The following is a 17164-nucleotide window of genomic DNA, read 5'->3' as shown; positions in this document are numbered from 1 at the left end:
CACTTTGCGACGTAAGACTGGCTTTCAAATAATGAACACGCATGTGTTTAACGATGCCACTCTCTGTGTGATGGGCTCCATGGCAGTCACGAGCAGACTACAGGTCAGAGCAGCTATCGCCTCAGCTGCAGGTAAGTGCTTGACCAACAAGGGGCCAGCAGGTCTAGAGCAGAAAAACTCAGCTACTTCTGAGCCTGCCTAGTGAGTTCACTGAGGGAGCCTCTCAGCACCACAGCGGCAGAGATGCACGAGGTGAGCAAGGCTGCAGACCTCACCCGGCCTCAAAGAAATGACCTTGGTGGAAGGGTAGGAGACAGCTGGCTGACTATTCCACCTTCACAGCACTGGAAGCAAAAAATAAACACGTGTGTGGAGAAAAGCAATTCCCATCAAACCAGAAAGGCGTGTTACTGGAGGAACATGACCACTGCTGGAAACGCAGAAGATCAGACTCCTCTAGGACTAACATACATCCTTTGGAATCAAGGGAGAAGAGCAGGGTTATTCCCTTTATGCTATAAATGAGATCAGAAGTAAAGAAACCTGCGATGCCAGGCACAGCACCTGGCAGAACGCCTAATGAAGGCAATATTACAAAGGGGTTCCTTCTCCCCAGGTTAAACCCACGCTAACATTTCAGCTCAGACAAGGAGCGCTCTTGTGAAGTCAGTGTCCCAATCATCCCCACCTTGCACACCTTGGTCTGCACTGTGGAACGGTCTCCAAGCTCACAAACTGGATTCGTTTCAGAGGGAAGGAATCAGGCGGACTCCAGGAGTGCCCCTAATGCACTCCAGCCATTCACAGGCATTTAATTCACCAGATGGGACTGAATCTAGTCCAAAGTAAACCTCTGCAAACCATAGTTATACGGACGTCATGTCCTTAACACCAACTGGTTTGCTCTACAGATACTCTCCCATTGTACTACTTGCTAACGTAGATACAGCCTCTAGCTACTAGCACATCAACAGATTATGACCTTAAGTCAAAAAGTGATCCCTAAGAGTAGTAACAGTACAAATTCTACCTTTCTGGTACTGGTTGGAGCTGCTGAATCACTAAACTTGAAATGTATTGTCCGGACTTTTCCTTTCTATTTGCTGAAATGCCTTCTCTCTACCTTGATACTCACACATTGTGCACAAGTTCATATCACAGCCATGCATATCTTCCTAAACTAAGTCAAAGCCTTCCCTCTGTATAGAATATCCTCTGGTCTCATTTTCAGTCTAATACTACTAACCAGTTAATTAAGGAGTTCATTTACTTGTGTATATATGATTATGAAAAGAAGAACATTGAACACAAGCAGTCTGAACGGAACAGAGAATCTTTGTTTTACAACTTGAAACATTTTCTTGGTGCAAGGCCACATTTTGGTACAGTACCATAATAACTTTCACCTGTTCCTCGCATGAGCTTTTGTTTTGTTTTGTTTTGTTTTAAATAACCATGACCTGGAGCTTCCCTTTGGATTACAGAATTTGATGCACAGCCAGCCATGCATGTGCAACAGTCCCTAAGAGCCAAGCCTCAGTAGAAAAGCCACTGTGCATATGATCTTGAAACAAAAATAGCTGTCAAATCAAAGGTAATTTGCCACACAAAAGAAGGCACTGATCCTCAGTTAGGGAACACTAAACTGCTCTGGGTGCAGGATTGTTTCAAAATAATGTCATAAGGACATGTTTTATAAAATAAACATATATTGTTAATCTCTCTAATCTCTTTTAAAAATAGATGAACTGATTTTCCTTAAGACTGAAGAGGGGAGAGAAATGAAACAAATATAAGAAATATCAGTTCTTGAGAGTAAGAAAAGTTTGAAAGTCTCTGAGTGGCTTAATAGAGGGGAGGTAAACACAAACAGTTATACAGCAGGCTGCTGCTACATGCTATCACCAAAAATATGTTAGTTTAACGCTCCCTGGACCAGAGTTTCATTTTATCTCATTTTAGTGAATTAAATCATGTACTACAAAGGAACTTGGATCTGAATGAAAGAAACAAGACTGATATCAGATGAAAAGTAATGCCCTATTAATTCAGGTCCAGACATTAAAGACAAAAATAAAATTGAATTATGCAGTATTTTAATATTTCTGGACTAGATAAAATTGTATATAAAAGCCTTTTTCATAGTCATACGGAGACGGGAGGAGTAAACGGATTTTTAAAAGGTACAACAAAATGGTCAACATCTTCCTTCAGGCACCCAGCGAACTGGACAGACAATGTTGACTTGAAAGCTTGCGCTGAACAGGTGGCCGTCTACTGGTCTTTCTCTGCACACATTCCCCCACCAGAACCAAAATGATAAATTCTTACGATTAACCCAAGTCACAGATGAAAAGCAGCTGCTTCAAGCTGAAATGGTATGAAAGAGGCAATACCGATAACAAAGGAAGAGCATCTTAAAGACACTCTAGTCAAGGCACAAGCCCCTTTGGTTGGAGAACCACTCTCACAATAGTCCATTCATTCTGGAGTACCAGTAGGTAGGAGACGGCTCCCATGTTCTTGTCCAGCGCTCAGCGGCACGTGACAGGATCCTGCGCAATGAGCTGCTCTCAGCCGGGGAATGTTGATCCACATGTCTCAGCAATGAAACACACCTCCACACCAAAACCATTCGTGGCACATCTCTTCAGTAACCTCAGCAATCACTAGGACATCAGAGCTATCCGTTGTGCTTTCTCTTAGCTTTCCCATACAATAAAAAAAATCAAGGTATTAGCACTCACTTTCAACGCCTTAGATCCAAGATCCTTAACAAAAAAAAAAAAAAAAAGAAAAAGAGCAGCTCTGGAACATCAGACGTGAACTGGCACCTTTTCCGGGCAGGCAGATACAGAACTATGCCCTTTGGAGCCAGGACATTCTTGGTCATTTTTGTGGAGCACAAACTACTGCTCTACCGAGCACAAGAATATCACATGTCTTAATCATTCTGTTCCAAATCCAACATATTCCTATAGGCTGTCCTCTCTAATGTAAACTTTTAACAATGCCTATATATTGGTTGCATTTGTCTTGAAAGATCCTAAACAACTACTGCACTGAACCCATTTCTCCCCTGAGAAAACAAGGGGAGAGCAAGCAACAAAGGGAAGGTATTGCTTACATTCTGGTGCTGTATGCACCAGAATGGACCTGAATACTATGGCATAAAACTTGTACAGATAAGAATTGCGGAATAGCAATATATCAGCATCATTTAAAAGGTAATATAGTTTGGACTGCAGAATTCAGTATGATAAAGAATGATAGCCTCTGTATAATATTTCGGGTTTCTCATAGACAGCAGACTTAAAAAAAATAAGTAAATTCAAGTACGTTAATTCCAGAAAACTTCCAATGTGAAATTGGGAATAGTATCCCAATGTCCAGAGTCAGCTTTTGGCTCTATAATCACGGTGTTATAGCTGATCCAGTTTAAAAGTATTTCTATAAAGATCCCGTAATTTTAGGTGATGTTGCATATTGTATTCTATGAAGCCATTTTAACATATTGCACTACAGTAAATACCTACTGCCTAAAAATAAGGTACATCATGTGGAACCACCAGCATCATTGAAATACCATGCTAAAGTTTTGCTAAAGTTTTATTTGCATGATAAATACATAAACTCACATATATCTATGCAATAAACCCAACATTATATTAGGACGCACTTTTGTACATTTAGCTGTTTTCTATTTGTGTGTGTATTGTATGTAAGCAAAATGAAGTTTGTAGGCAGAGGTAGTATTCTGTAGTGAACTTTTTATTATCTGATCTTAAAAAGCATCAGCACCTACAAATCCTGTCCTACTGATGTCCTAGGGCCATGAGTTCCATAATATCACTACCCACAGTGTAAGTGTATATACACAATATAGACGTTTCAAACTGTTATAAATTTATCATAATATGCAGAAAACTCTCAGACCATTGGGGCTGATACTCTGATTCACCTGCACCTGAGGATTCAAAGCGGGAAGAAAAAACCCATCAAATTCCACCGGTTTAGTCATTCAACACTCAATAAAAGGGAATTCATTTCTAACACCTTCAGGCCATCAATATGCTCCAAAGCATTATAGTTTATACTGGTTGTGGATAAAATTCTAGAACACTTAGTTAAGTGCCTATTAGAATCTCTTTGGTCCAGAAACAAGATGAAATTATGAAAATATGCTCTGTCACAATGTTTCCAGCTTTTTCTGGTATTGCTTAGGTCATTTATAGAGTACTCCTTAAAAAGGAAACAACACAAGTGCAATAGAAAGAAAAGAAATAAAACCAAACATGCAGGAGAAAAATATTTTCTGACTACTTGGGAAAAAATATATATATAGTTCTCTCATTTGGATGAAGATTCAGGCTGAGTCTTGTTTCTTATAGGAACTTTATAAGTATGTTATAAAATTTTTCTGTGGCTGTATAGTTTAGATATAGTTTATATCTATTATTTGACCATCTTAGAGTGTAATAAATGTAATTTTTGGTTTTTGAAAAAAAATCACCTGCTAATTTTAAAGGCTGAAGTAATAATAATTATTTTTAATTTCTTACAGCAAATATTTTAAAATACCTTAGTTGATCAACATTATATTTTTCAAAATTTACAAAAACTTAACAACCACCATATGTAAGGTACAGATACCTACCATTTGAAGCCATACACTGATCTGCTTGCCCATTTCTCAAAAAAAGAGTAAAAGTTTTGACTAATTCTTCCCAAAGGCAACTCTCACTATGCTAAGCATGAAATAGTTTACCCTGAGTCTGTAGTACTGAAAATTGTTCAGTATTTTAAAGTCAGAAGATACCGCTTTCCATTATTTTGCATAGATTTCTGGTATTATGTTACCTTTTTATTGAAAAAAGAGAAAGATAGAACTAAAAGCTATGTAACTGAGACCAAATAGGTGAACAGAATCCAACCAAGACAAGGGGTTATTTGTACCGCGTGGGGAAAAAGCCCATAAATCACTGTGATTCTCTCATGTTACTTTTACTTTTATGTTTCCTGCCCTCTGCCTGGACACTAGACTCCTATAATGCATTTCATTCCCTATTATATTATGATTTCTCCCCGAAAGGGCTTATCACTTAATCTGTTTACACAGCAACCGAATCAGTCTGATTGACTGGGATTTCCGCGCGACTTTGCAATTACAGGCAATATATAATTGTGCAACATTAACATCAGGTGTTTAGTAGCTCTTCTCCAGGTGCTCCTTTACAGAGAGAGGTTTCCTGTCATTGATTTGTATAATATGCTTGGTAACAAGTAAAAGAGATTTGAGATACTCATTCATAAGATATTTGATATCAGTGTGATTAAAAGAGGTTGATAGGACAAGTTTTACGATAAACCTTTGCAATCACTGAACAGTTTATTTTGGAGTATCTGGGCTAGAAGTCTTTCATAGCCTCCAGTATTAGTGAAACATTATTTACATTGCTAAAAATGAGAAACTGTAAGGTGTTTTTAGTCACAAAAGGTTTAGCACCCAAGATGACAAAATCATCTCAGGACTTAGGAAGATGGCTGAGACCGAAGGGAGCAGCAGCTTAGTGCTGGCACACGCAGCAGGAGCAGGGACCATGGGGAGCTGCACGGACAGAGGCCCAGGGCCACCTTGGCTGGGGGACATCTCCCAGCCCCCCCAGCAGATCTGCTCCAGTGCCTCATTCTCTTTCTCCGTAGGAACTAATATCTTAATCTACATTTTTATGCAATTTAAGGCCAGCATATCTTCTCCCTGTTCACAATGGGTATGGAAACAGACTACACTTCTTTCCTTCAGAAGTGCTTTTATTAGATCCCATCTCCCCCTTTCTTTTCCCCCAAGCCTTCTCTTCTGTACACTGAACAGCTTCAATTCTTCCAGTTTTCTTAGTAACTTTTATTTTCAAGACTCCTGCTTTCCTCTGGACACGCTCCAATTGGTCCACATTTTTGTGCAAGGCTGCCATCCAAAACATGCATTCAGTTCAGACAAAGAAAGGAAAATCCCAATCAGTAGGACAGATACAGTGAGTGCTTCAAAACACCTGATTTTCCAAAGGTCAACTGACCGGGACAGAATATGGATAAAAACTATGACTGAAATTTAAGAACTTGTTAAACAGACTTGATAAAATATCCACAAATCCACAAATATGTTATGAGAAAGAAAACAACTTTAGCTAAAAAGTTAGTAGCAAAATGAAGCAATAATTCAAAGAGAAAAGAAAAGATAATTAGGATAAATGTAAACTGTAAAAAACAAACAGAAAAAGGGGAAAGCATTCTATAAAAACAGACATTACGAAACAAAAAATATTAGAAAGAGATGCTAAAGATGTCAGTGAAAAATCTAAGATTGTATGCACTAGGGGAAATAAGAAAGACCTTTTCTGAAGTATATTTGAAGCTACATATATCTGGATACAGTAAATTTATTAATAGCAATTAAAAAAGCTTTTCTGTTCTACATTTGGAAAGAATGTTGATCTGGAGATGACCAAGGGCTTCCTAGTCCATCAGCAACTAAGGAGGATCTTAAATAGTGTCTATTAGGAGTAAATTTTTAAATTAGCAGTTCTAGGAGTTTCTTTTGCACATTTCTACCTGAAGTTATTTTAAAAAAAGAATTGCTGAGGAAATTTCAAAAGACTCCCTGGTTGCACTGATATTTAAGGAGGGACAGTATACAATCAGGTAACTGTATACCAGATAACATAATACACTCACTAGCTTGATACCAATCCAGACAAAACAGTGAAAAAAATTATACAGGATTCAACTGACAGAGATTGAAGCAAAAGGGACTGGCAATTAACGCCAGTCAACATGGTTTTATGGAAAATAGGTCTTGTCAAACAAATCTGATTTGATTCTTTGATGAGATTACACAAGTTTGGGTGATAAAGATAAGTGCGTAGATGCAATACACTTAGACATCTGTAATGTATTTGACTTACTAGTGCACTGTATTATATTCTAATTAAAAATTAGTAATATGCAATATTAATAAAGCACATGTTGAATGGATTCAGAATGTTTAACAAACCAATTTTACAAAGTAAATATTGATTGAGAGTCATCAACTGGTGGGGGGAGTGATGACCCACAGTTACTGGTATTAGATATTAGATCTGACTCTAAAGACATTTTTATCCATGGACTGGAATTAAATTCAAAAGTATTACAAACAAACTTTGAAGGTGAAACATAAATTAGGAGAGTTGGATATAAAGCTGAAGACCAGGCAGTCACACAGAATAATCTGTCTCACTTACTAAGCTAGGTCAATTTACTGTGTTGTACCTGAATGCTCAAATCATGTTTAATGACTGGGATTTCTCTGGGAAAAAAAAAAAGGAAAAAGAAAGAGCATGTACCTGGAAATACTACAATCTGTTTCACTCAGCTTATTAAATTTTCTCTGTAGGAGCTATGTGAGAGCAGCCAGGCGACAGCTTTATAGAAACCTGGGGTGATAATGTAGCAGGCTAGCCTCTCAAAGCAATCTTTCTGACAATAGTTAAGCAAGTGGATAATGTGTGGCAGATTTCTGCTGTTTATCCCCAAACTATCTGCTTTGCTTGTGAGAAATCCCCACTAGACGCAGGTTTCCAGGATTTCACCAGCAGAAGGCATCCAACAAAGGTCTCTAAAGTTAACGGTGTATCACAGGTTATAAACAAGGACAAGGGCAGAAAGAATTTGTTTCAGAACGGGAAAGCACCATTAGCAGCTCACTTGCTGTGTATGCACAGGCTGGGTAATCTGTAGTGAAGGCACTTGCAAAATCTATTCTAAAGGCACAGGCAGCACCTTAAAGCCCAAAGTTCACTGTACTCTTATTGTCTACAAAATTCTGCTTTTTTCTAACTTTCCAAGGAAAACTGAGAAATGAGGAAAAGTCAAAGCAGGGTTCATGCACCAAACAGGGGAAACGAACAGTAGGTACATAAAATGCAAAGCATGGTATAGTTATATTGAACAATCCAAACATAAACTGCACTAAGCAGTTATAACATAAAACGTGTATTCAATTATCATCTGAAGACGCAAAGCAAAAATAAAACTGAAAACACTTTACTTTTTTCTAGGAATACACAGATCAAAAGAGCTCAGCTTGTCCCTTCTGAAAACTCCACTTTTGAAACGGTGTAGCACTATGCAATGGCATAGAAAATTTGGTGATGGAAGCCCATGAGAGGTGCCGGTAATTCTCAGTACATTCTATACGGATAGGCTTAGTAAATCCATTTTGAGGACTCCATCATACCTGCATGAAAATTTTTACAGCTACAAATGTGATTGCCTGTGCTTTTGGCTCCTCACCGTATACATCTTCTCCATAAACAGAAAGCTTTTAGTGAATAAAGCGGAAATCTAGCCAAGCTCTAATTTCCTGCACAGTGGCAACTACATAGATTTTGCGTTACAGTGTCCCTTTGCTCTGAAAGAGTTAACTTTCTAGCTCCTATTCTCTGCAGTGCTGCATAAACACTGCACATTATTCTTACTGAGCATGCTTCATCTTTTCTGTCTCCACAGTCTTGGGCTGTCAATCACCTGTCAGTCCCCACCACATCAGCACAGTGCGCATCACCAGGCTGTCAGCACAGCAGCTGATGAGACTCTGCTAAGAGCTGTCAATCAAACTTGTTTCTCTTATCTGTTCTGGAAATATTTTGTCTCTAAGAAACAAAGAACCTGGGCAACAATGGATCAGAGTCTAGTATTTACTCTTTTATAGGGGTAGAAGGCTCTTAACAGGGAACGAGTATGTTTTATCCACAACCAGGAAAAAAAAATCTGTTCCATTAGGCTTTTTTTTTTTTTTTGCTTAAATCCGATTTAGTTCTTGACCCAATAAATCAGGTCAAAATAAATTAATGCCAATTTCATGTTACTTCCACTGTAAAATGAATTTCACAGGTTTACTTCTTAAGTTTCTCTGTTGAATATAATTCAGTGCAGGTTAAAACAGGAAATACCTCTTTGGTGTTGGGAGCCTTTCCCTTTCTTTGGGCATTGGATTGGGGTGTGTGGTCTTCCTCTCTGTCTTACTACAGCCGAAAAGCCAGACTAGAGAAAACACATATAATTCACATCCTTGTGACATTAAAATATATCTTTACTTTTTTGGAGCATTTCTCATTAAAACTCATTTTCAACAGGGAGTTTAATAACATATCAGTAGGGTTCACAGGTAATAGCAGACCAAAAGAATAGCTAAGGGGCATAAGCAAGCAGGAGAAAAGCGTATGCTTTCAGCTGATGCTTAAAAGAAGACAGTGTCTTCTTTCTGGAATACTGTACAGGTGAGGAGAAATTGGGGAAGGTAAGGTTCTTGCACCTACAGAAATAAAATACTGAAGAAAAAGAAAGAGCAGCAGAGATGGGCACAGTGGTGATTTCAGGTCTGACACAGAATCTCTGCATGCGAAGCTGAGCTGGGCTTTCAAGTGCACGTCTATATGAGGCAGAATAATGTTCTGCAAAGATAACCAGGCTAGGTCTAACAAACCTGGCAATCAAATTAATTAGCACTGGCATATCACTGAACTAACAGACCTCTATTCTTTCCAGGGCCTGAGTAAGTATCTTTACTTGCTGTGCCATACAGATATACAGGCACATTTAAGGCTAGCTTGAGTATCAGTATAGTGCTGTCTCACGCAAAGAAAACTAAACGTAATCCAACGACTTAAATTTTGCCCTCTGACACATATCTGTCTTTCCCTACAAATTAAAGAATCCTAGGGCTGATAATCTAGGAGAAACATGGCATACCTAAAAGGGAACCTACCAAAGGGAAGAAAACCACTTTTCTCAATATATAGAGGAGTGCAGTAAAATGTGATAATGTAAAGGTAGGCCTAAAATGTTTTCATAAAACTTTGGTTTGGGTCATGAAATTAGATGAGCAGCTTCTCAGCTGAGACAAAAAAAGTAAGTTTACAACCCTTACAGTTCCTTGGACACAGAGTATATTAAAAGTTAAAAAAATAGGAGGCAAGGAAAAGCATTTTTTTTTAAACTTGTAATATTTACACAAACAGTGGTTTACAGCCCTAATTCACATGCTCTGAACACCTGGTACCGGGTAAGGGACTGAAGCGTCCAGGTAACATAGCAGAGCGTGGGGAGAGCCAGCTGGGAAAGAGGCCAGGAGAGGCTGCGATAAGAAACCTTTGGAGTGCTTAGAAAGGCTAATGCAAAAGCAAGCAGGGAAAAGAAGCCTCAGAGGGATTTGGGGACTGCGGTCAAGATTAGAGAAAAGAAGATGAGAGTATGCAAGTTTGCAGGAGGCCCCACAGCGCTCACTGGGTGCTCCAGAGGTGGAAGCTGGGGCGAAGGGAAAGCACACAGCGCTCCTCCTGGTCTTTGGCCACTCGAGCCAATGTCTGGCTAGTCCCTGAGACTGAGGACTGGGAATCTCCACGTCCCAGAGGAAAACTGGGACCAAGGACAACAAAAACAATTTGTCCCCCCTCCTCCTCCTCCCTCCTGCAAAGATCCTGGTTTGTGTTTTTCTGGAATATCTTCACCCCAGAAGAGAATATTTTAGTTCCCAAAAGAGGAAAACCATTGCCCAGAGGAGAGCAAATGAGGTGCCAGCCACAAATGTCCGGGATGTAAGCAAATATCTCACAGATTGGAGCAAGATAAAGGAAGGCAATTTTGAGCTGAATCCTGGAGCAAAGGCAAGAGGTCGGCATCTTTCATCAACTTCAACTCTATAAATGACTTATCAAAGGATGCCTATTTCTCTTTTCTGGGGTCTAATCTTGGTTGCCTGCACTACTGTTTGTGCCTTCAAGAGTAAGAACAAACAATTCCTCTTCCTCCTCCCATGCCCCAACCTCAGAGTCAATTCAGATGTTTTTAATCTCCACTAAGTATAACAGAATTTGTATGTTGGGGTAAGGAGGCAGGTATTACACTGAGGACTGAACAGCGGGGGGAGACTCGTTGCTTTTATTTCATCTTTCTCTAAATTCCATGCTCTCCGTGCAGCCTCTCAGTGTGTCCTGCCTTACACAACCCAAGCGTCTGCCTACCAGCCAACAATTTCACTGTTTCCTGGCAATAACATTACCGTGTGAGCACCTACTGGGCTCGGGGAGGTGGCAAGACGCTCCAGAGCCATGAGGGGTTCTGGCGGGCAGACGGGGCACCTCGGCCAGGTCTCTGCTCGGCGAGCACCCGCCACACGTCAAAGTGGCTCTTCTGCTAACGTCCCCACCGAAAGGCGAGCAACTGCGCTGCTCCCAAGGCCTGGGCATGCTTTAGGACATCAAGCTCCCCAGCCAGGAGCTTTTAACCCATGAGTTGCACCCTGTGCCCACCCCAAGCAGTGCTGGAAACGCAAGCAGTAAGTCAGGCGATCCCCTCACCCGGCAGGGCTGCTCTCAAAGCCTGCTCGTACGTCGGCCAAAGTCCTCGGACTAGAGTAGCTCAAGCATACTTTTTATAGCATCAATAAATAAGAATACTGCTGGTGTCAGTAAGAACAGTAATAGTGCAGTTCCAAATTATGTAAATATTTACCAACGAAGGAACCAGTGTGAATGAATAGAAAGAGGCCTATATGCTGGGCTTTAATCGCAGATGCTTGAGAATAGCAACATTGAAAGCTGCTCCAGTTTGTGCAGAGGTCAGAAATCAAAACCATAAAAAAGACAAAATAATCACATGTACTAGTCAACTTTAAAAAATGAGCTCACAGTAATTTGATCTTTCAATCACACTTATCAACAGCACTGCTAAGAATCACAGTATAGCCCTGTAGTGAACTATTCCAGTTACAGATAGCACAACCATTATCAAGCATTTGTGACAACAGGAATATTTTACCCTTTGACAAATTCTTTCATATGCAGCACTGTTTTCCAGAAACACAACTCCCTCTGATCTAACTGGACATTAATTGCTTTTTTGCTGATGTATCTGTGCCTTCTGGACTGATAACACAACTAGCAAATCTGATATCTGACAAGTTGACTCAACCTAATCAGGACAGATCAGCTGTTACCAACGTTGCTATAGGCTGTAATTTGAGGACCTTTACAGAGTTATCACTTGCTTTGAAAGGCAAGAAACTGTAATTCTGTCAACACTAATCCCAGAACGTGCATTCGAAGTGGCTGTTATTTTTTCTTCAGGAGAAGGTAACACTTGTCAAATAAATACCTGAGATAATTGATAAAAGGAATTAGAAGTATGTGAGTGATACACTGACAATCAGTCACTCTCAGGAAAAATAAGAACCTTGCAAGATTCAGAACATTAAGCACAGAGCACAAGCTGTCACTGTGAAGCAGGGGTCACTCTGAATGGAGTGAAACAATTTGCAATGCTGTTTTTCAGTGTTTACTTATCTCTGTGTTGCTTAGTGCTAAAGCTGAGTGAATTATTTCCTTCAAACAATTTGTTCAATGAATTGTACCCCTTTTTTTTCCTTCTTGGAGAATGTGGGCAATGGATACCAACACCATTAGATTTATTCATTGCTTCATTTTATTCAAGCTTGTATTTAGTACTTGACTGAGAATATTTTAGACTTGTTCACACAATACCCGGGGCAGATCCTTACTGTGTGCAAACAGCACAGGTCCATGCAGCTGATGGACTAATGACTATTTACACCAGCAAGGATATATTTTGAGGTATCTTTTCCTGCTTCCTGTTTGAATTTGGAAGCTCTTTAGTTGAGAATACTAAAATTTGCTGCAAAGTCCCTTTCTGTGAACGTTTTTGCCCACAAGACTCAACATTTGAATATTTGTGGAAAGCAAATGAACAAAGAGTGCAAGCACAGCCAAAGCAAATTATTTTAAAAATTCCAGGGATTATGTTGCATGATTCGCCCTGCTCCACCAGGAAATATTTTCATATAATAAATTTCAGAGGAATTACATATCTTTCCTAACAAATCCCAACCCGTGCAATTTGTTAATGGAACTTGATGGTTGCTGAACACAATCAACTGTTGTTTAACTGTGTTTGTTATTGCCAGGTTCTCAGTTGTCTCTTACTTTCACAGATAAATGTATAGAGACTCAGTCTTAAAATTATAATAATAAATGCATCTCTTACTGTATCGCTTTGGTCCATCTTCCAAACAAAATGAAAGGGTTAAGGTTGCATCATCTTCAAAAAATTCAGTTGCAAAGGCATCCCACCAGAGGTTGTCACTATCCTAGGAAGCAACAGATCATTCACTTAACAGTGGGCAAAATGAAAATATGTTATTCCTTTTTTAAAGAAATTCCAAAGGAACACGCATAGTTTGCATATCCTTCCCTATGATTTTTGGGTGTTGATGTCTATATGATATTTTGAACTAATTTTCTTAGATAAGAGTTTCCTTCTAATTTAAGAAAAGAGGTAAAATGTTTAGTATATTATACAATAAACTGTCTTTCATTTTGTCCAGCACAGCAAATATGCAAAAATTTTCATTCTCATAAACACAAGTAACTTCTTACATATACTTTCTTACACTGTAAAATGTTCTTATAAATTAGATGCACATAGAGGAATTATGACTTTTCCTCCTTTTTCCTGGGCTGCATACCTCAAATGTTTAGTCCTAATCATGAAAAAAACTCAGCATTTAATTCTATAATATCACGTAATTTGAATATCAGCATGAGTTGGCAAGAAAGTAACTTTGAAACTAAATATAATAGCCATTCCACTTCAATGTATTTAATATAAGTACAATGCTACCATAGATTAATTAAATACCAGCTAGTTACTTACATGTAATTGTTGAGAGAAATCTTTACTTTCCAGTACAATACATGAGGTGAAAACAATATTTTAAGATGACCTGTGTATTCTTATATTTGCAGTAATACACATACTCAGAACATAACAATTATTAAAATAGTGTAGAATGTAAGGCATACACCAATCTACCCCTACAGGTGGTCTGTTGCCTTTGGAAAGTGAACTATGCATTTGCACCTGGGTGATTACCAACAGGCAGCCAAGCCTCAATGGCGAGCACCTGCCCATGTGCTCAGTTTTGCAAGGCTTTGCACCAGAGTCAGATAACAACAGAATCCACCTCTTGTTTATGTCACTAAATATGGATATGTTTATTAACTGCACTTGAAATCTTTGGTGCAGTGTCTTCTGCTCCTCAGAGATCTTCCTCTCCTCGGAGGCCCTGAGATTTAAATCACTCGCCATGCACAGAATCAGCCCCAAGCTGGAAGTACACCTGGGAAGATGCCACCATCACACCCTCATCACCACGATATCACGATCACTTCAGCAGTCCTTCCAGTGTGCAAGACTAGCTTCATCCAACTTAGTGAGCAATGAGCACCTCCTAAGGCCTGAGCAATATATAAAAGTCAGAAGATGTTACCTTTATGAGAAAAATAATCCCTCAGATAAAATGCTGATTTAAGACAAAACGTGCATCTATCGTAGTCATTATATGTGCACACGCAGAGAAATAACTATGTGATCTTTTTAGTTCTGCTCCCATGTCTCCTAAAGATGTTGTTATTGGGTTTCACTCCTCACTGCTGAGCAGGGTGTCTTTACTGCCCTACCATTTTACATTACTTTGCTCGCTGTCAGATAGCCAGCAGAGGAACGAGAAGGACACATCTTAGCACTCCAGCTCCTGTTAGAGAAGCCTGAGAGACTTTTTGGCTGGTTCGGAGCTGCTGGTGCTCCCCTTCCTCACTAATGCTCATCCCACACGGCAGCGGCATCCCCAAGCAGGAGGGAGGACAGAGAGGCTGGGCACTGCTATGCTCGCTCCATAATTCAATCACATTCACACAGAGGTATCGAAAATGCCTCTGCTTCTCAGAAATCTGTTGTCACAAAGAGCAGCTGCTCTGTCCTGTTGGCCTGTGTAAACCTTATGAGGCTCTGTGCATGCAAACAACGTTGCACTTATTAGCTGAGTAGCCACAATGGTAAGTACGGAATAGATAGGTGTTCAACAATAGCTCAAAAACTGACCTCCAGCAACACCTCTCTGTGCTCTGAGCGCTGACACTTCACTCACAGCAACTGGTTGGTCAATATTATCAGCCCATACAATAGTTCATTGCCCAATCAGTAATTATGAGCTACCATTCTCAGTCACTTGCCAAAAAAAGAGGCTACAGCATTTTTTACCCAAGATCTTTTGGCCATACATCTTGTCATTGTAAAGGGGGAGAGGAGGAAAGGATTTAAGCAATGCCATATACCACATTTGCAGCTCTGCTGTGGGAAAGCAATTGTTACCTCAGTATTTCAGCATTTCTAGAGCTACTAATGCAAAATCCACTAATAAGAGAAGCAAAAGGAAGCATCACATAATTGCAATGCAAATGCACACAGGAAACAAGGAAAAAATATAGGGAAAAGTGCAGGGCCTCACCTCAAAACCACACATATTTGCACTCACTCTTGCTTCCAAGAAGTCTGAAGGCTAGGAAAATGTGGAGACTGAATTACTGTGGATTCTCTCCCTGGATAAATAAAATATCCAGACTCTGTCACAGTTTGAATACTGTCCAAGGTCTTTATCTTGTGTTTTTGCATACTTTATGTCAGGAAGAAGTAAAAACAGAAAATACCACTCCCATACATACATACATATACACATGCATACACATGTATACACGCACATGGGGGCACACACACACACACACACCCCTTAATGGGATACATGAACCCTCTGTCAAGCCTGGATGCACTCTGCTGCTTAATTCTCTGCTCTGCCCTTGTCACAGGTGGGCCCAACTCCTCTCTCAGCCACATGGTGAACAAAACCAAATGAGGTGTTTCCCAGCCAAATGGAAAAAGAAAATGGATGGACTTCTTATGAAAAAAATGAATAAAATCACCCACTTTTTCTTACAAAAAGGGGATGGTGAAGGCAAGGCTGCCCCAGGCATCTTTAACTTCTGCTCTGACAGGTTACGGGGGATTTTGCCAGAGTAATTATTTTTCTATTCAACAATAATGAGAAATTACCATGGCAACCTCCCTTTCACGTAGCGCACTCACACACTCAAACATTGAAATAATGGACTAAACATAACAAAAAAATTAATACTCTGAAAAATATTTTTTATTAAAATAAACTTAAAGAATAGGTCCAAGGAGAGAAAAGGGCAGGGACAGTCTTAGAGTTGGGTGAGGAGTGAAGATGACATGCAGATGTATCCAGCTACCAAAGCAGCAAAATGTCTTGTGCTGCAACTGTCATTGTTCCTTCCGACCACCTCCACCCCTATTATTATTTGTAATTTGAAGCATGGTTCAAGTCTGAATAGGGACTCCAAATAAATGGAATCCTACGGTTTCAATATTTTTTTTCTGACTCTGATTTCTTTGGCCAATGTAATCAGATTTTAAGCACAATGATGCTCTTTCTCCCCCGCCATCTAACAGTCCCACATATTCACTGTGTGATCTGAGAGTCAAGCTGGGTTCTTTTTTACACCTTACACACTTACGTGATTAAGAGTCTGCAAGCCAAACGAGGCTTTTCGTCTTGCCTATGATGGTGCCTGCTGAACCAAAATAGATCTTGCAGCTGGACTACAGGGCTAACTGTGCCTATGGCCCTTTCTCCAAATTCCTTTATTTTTGTTTAATGACTTGGAAGGTAGAATAGATAGTTCACATACAAAACCAGGACATGAAACCATGTTTGGGAGGAGGTGCGGATAGAACTGGAATGCAGGACAGAACTGGAATGCAAAATGATTTTGACAGATTGCAGAAATGATCTGAAATGAAGATGCAATTCAGTAAGTGTTGTGACAAAAGCACAAATACAAAATGGGGAATGACTTGCTAAGCAGTACCATAGAAGTGGGCCAGATTGTAAACCAAATATGTCAGCAATCTGTTGCTGTTGCAAATAAGGGGAATGCTGCAAATAAGGGAAATTAGACAGAATTCCCTGCCACTCCCCACAACATCTCCCTGGCAAGACCCACCCTGCAACAGCCCATCCACGCCCGGGGTGCTCTGCCCACTTCTGGGCCACCCACGACCCAAGGGCAAGCTGTAAGGACCCAGCTGAAAACAACGGGAATTACCTGAGTTAAAAACGAGCAGCCCCCCTGCCCCCAAACCATAGGAAGCGAGGCAGAAGGCACCGGGCGCGTTTAGCTCGAGAAGGAGGAAG

At 39.9% G+C, this 17164-nt stretch overlaps 1 protein-coding gene across 11 annotated transcripts in view; it reads right to left on the bottom strand.

Annotated features, from left to right (window-relative positions):
- The window catches only part of LDB2 (LIM domain binding 2), a 214721-nt gene that overhangs the window by 123747 nt on the left and 73810 nt on the right, over positions 1–17164 (bottom strand). For all 11 annotated transcript variants that reach the window (XM_068943319.1, XM_009673303.2, XM_009673296.2 and 8 more), the window contains exon 2: positions 13099–13201. In XM_068943319.1, the coding sequence (XP_068799420.1) occupies positions 13099–13201 (103 nt within the window). The remainder of the gene's footprint in view (positions 1–13098; positions 13202–17164) is intronic.

This window comes from Struthio camelus, chromosome 4 (genome assembly GCF_040807025.1).
Source record: "Struthio camelus isolate bStrCam1 chromosome 4, bStrCam1.hap1, whole genome shotgun sequence".
Lineage (NCBI taxonomy): Eukaryota > Metazoa > Chordata > Aves > Struthioniformes > Struthionidae > Struthio > Struthio camelus.
This window is presented reverse-complemented; position numbering and strand designations above follow the sequence as displayed.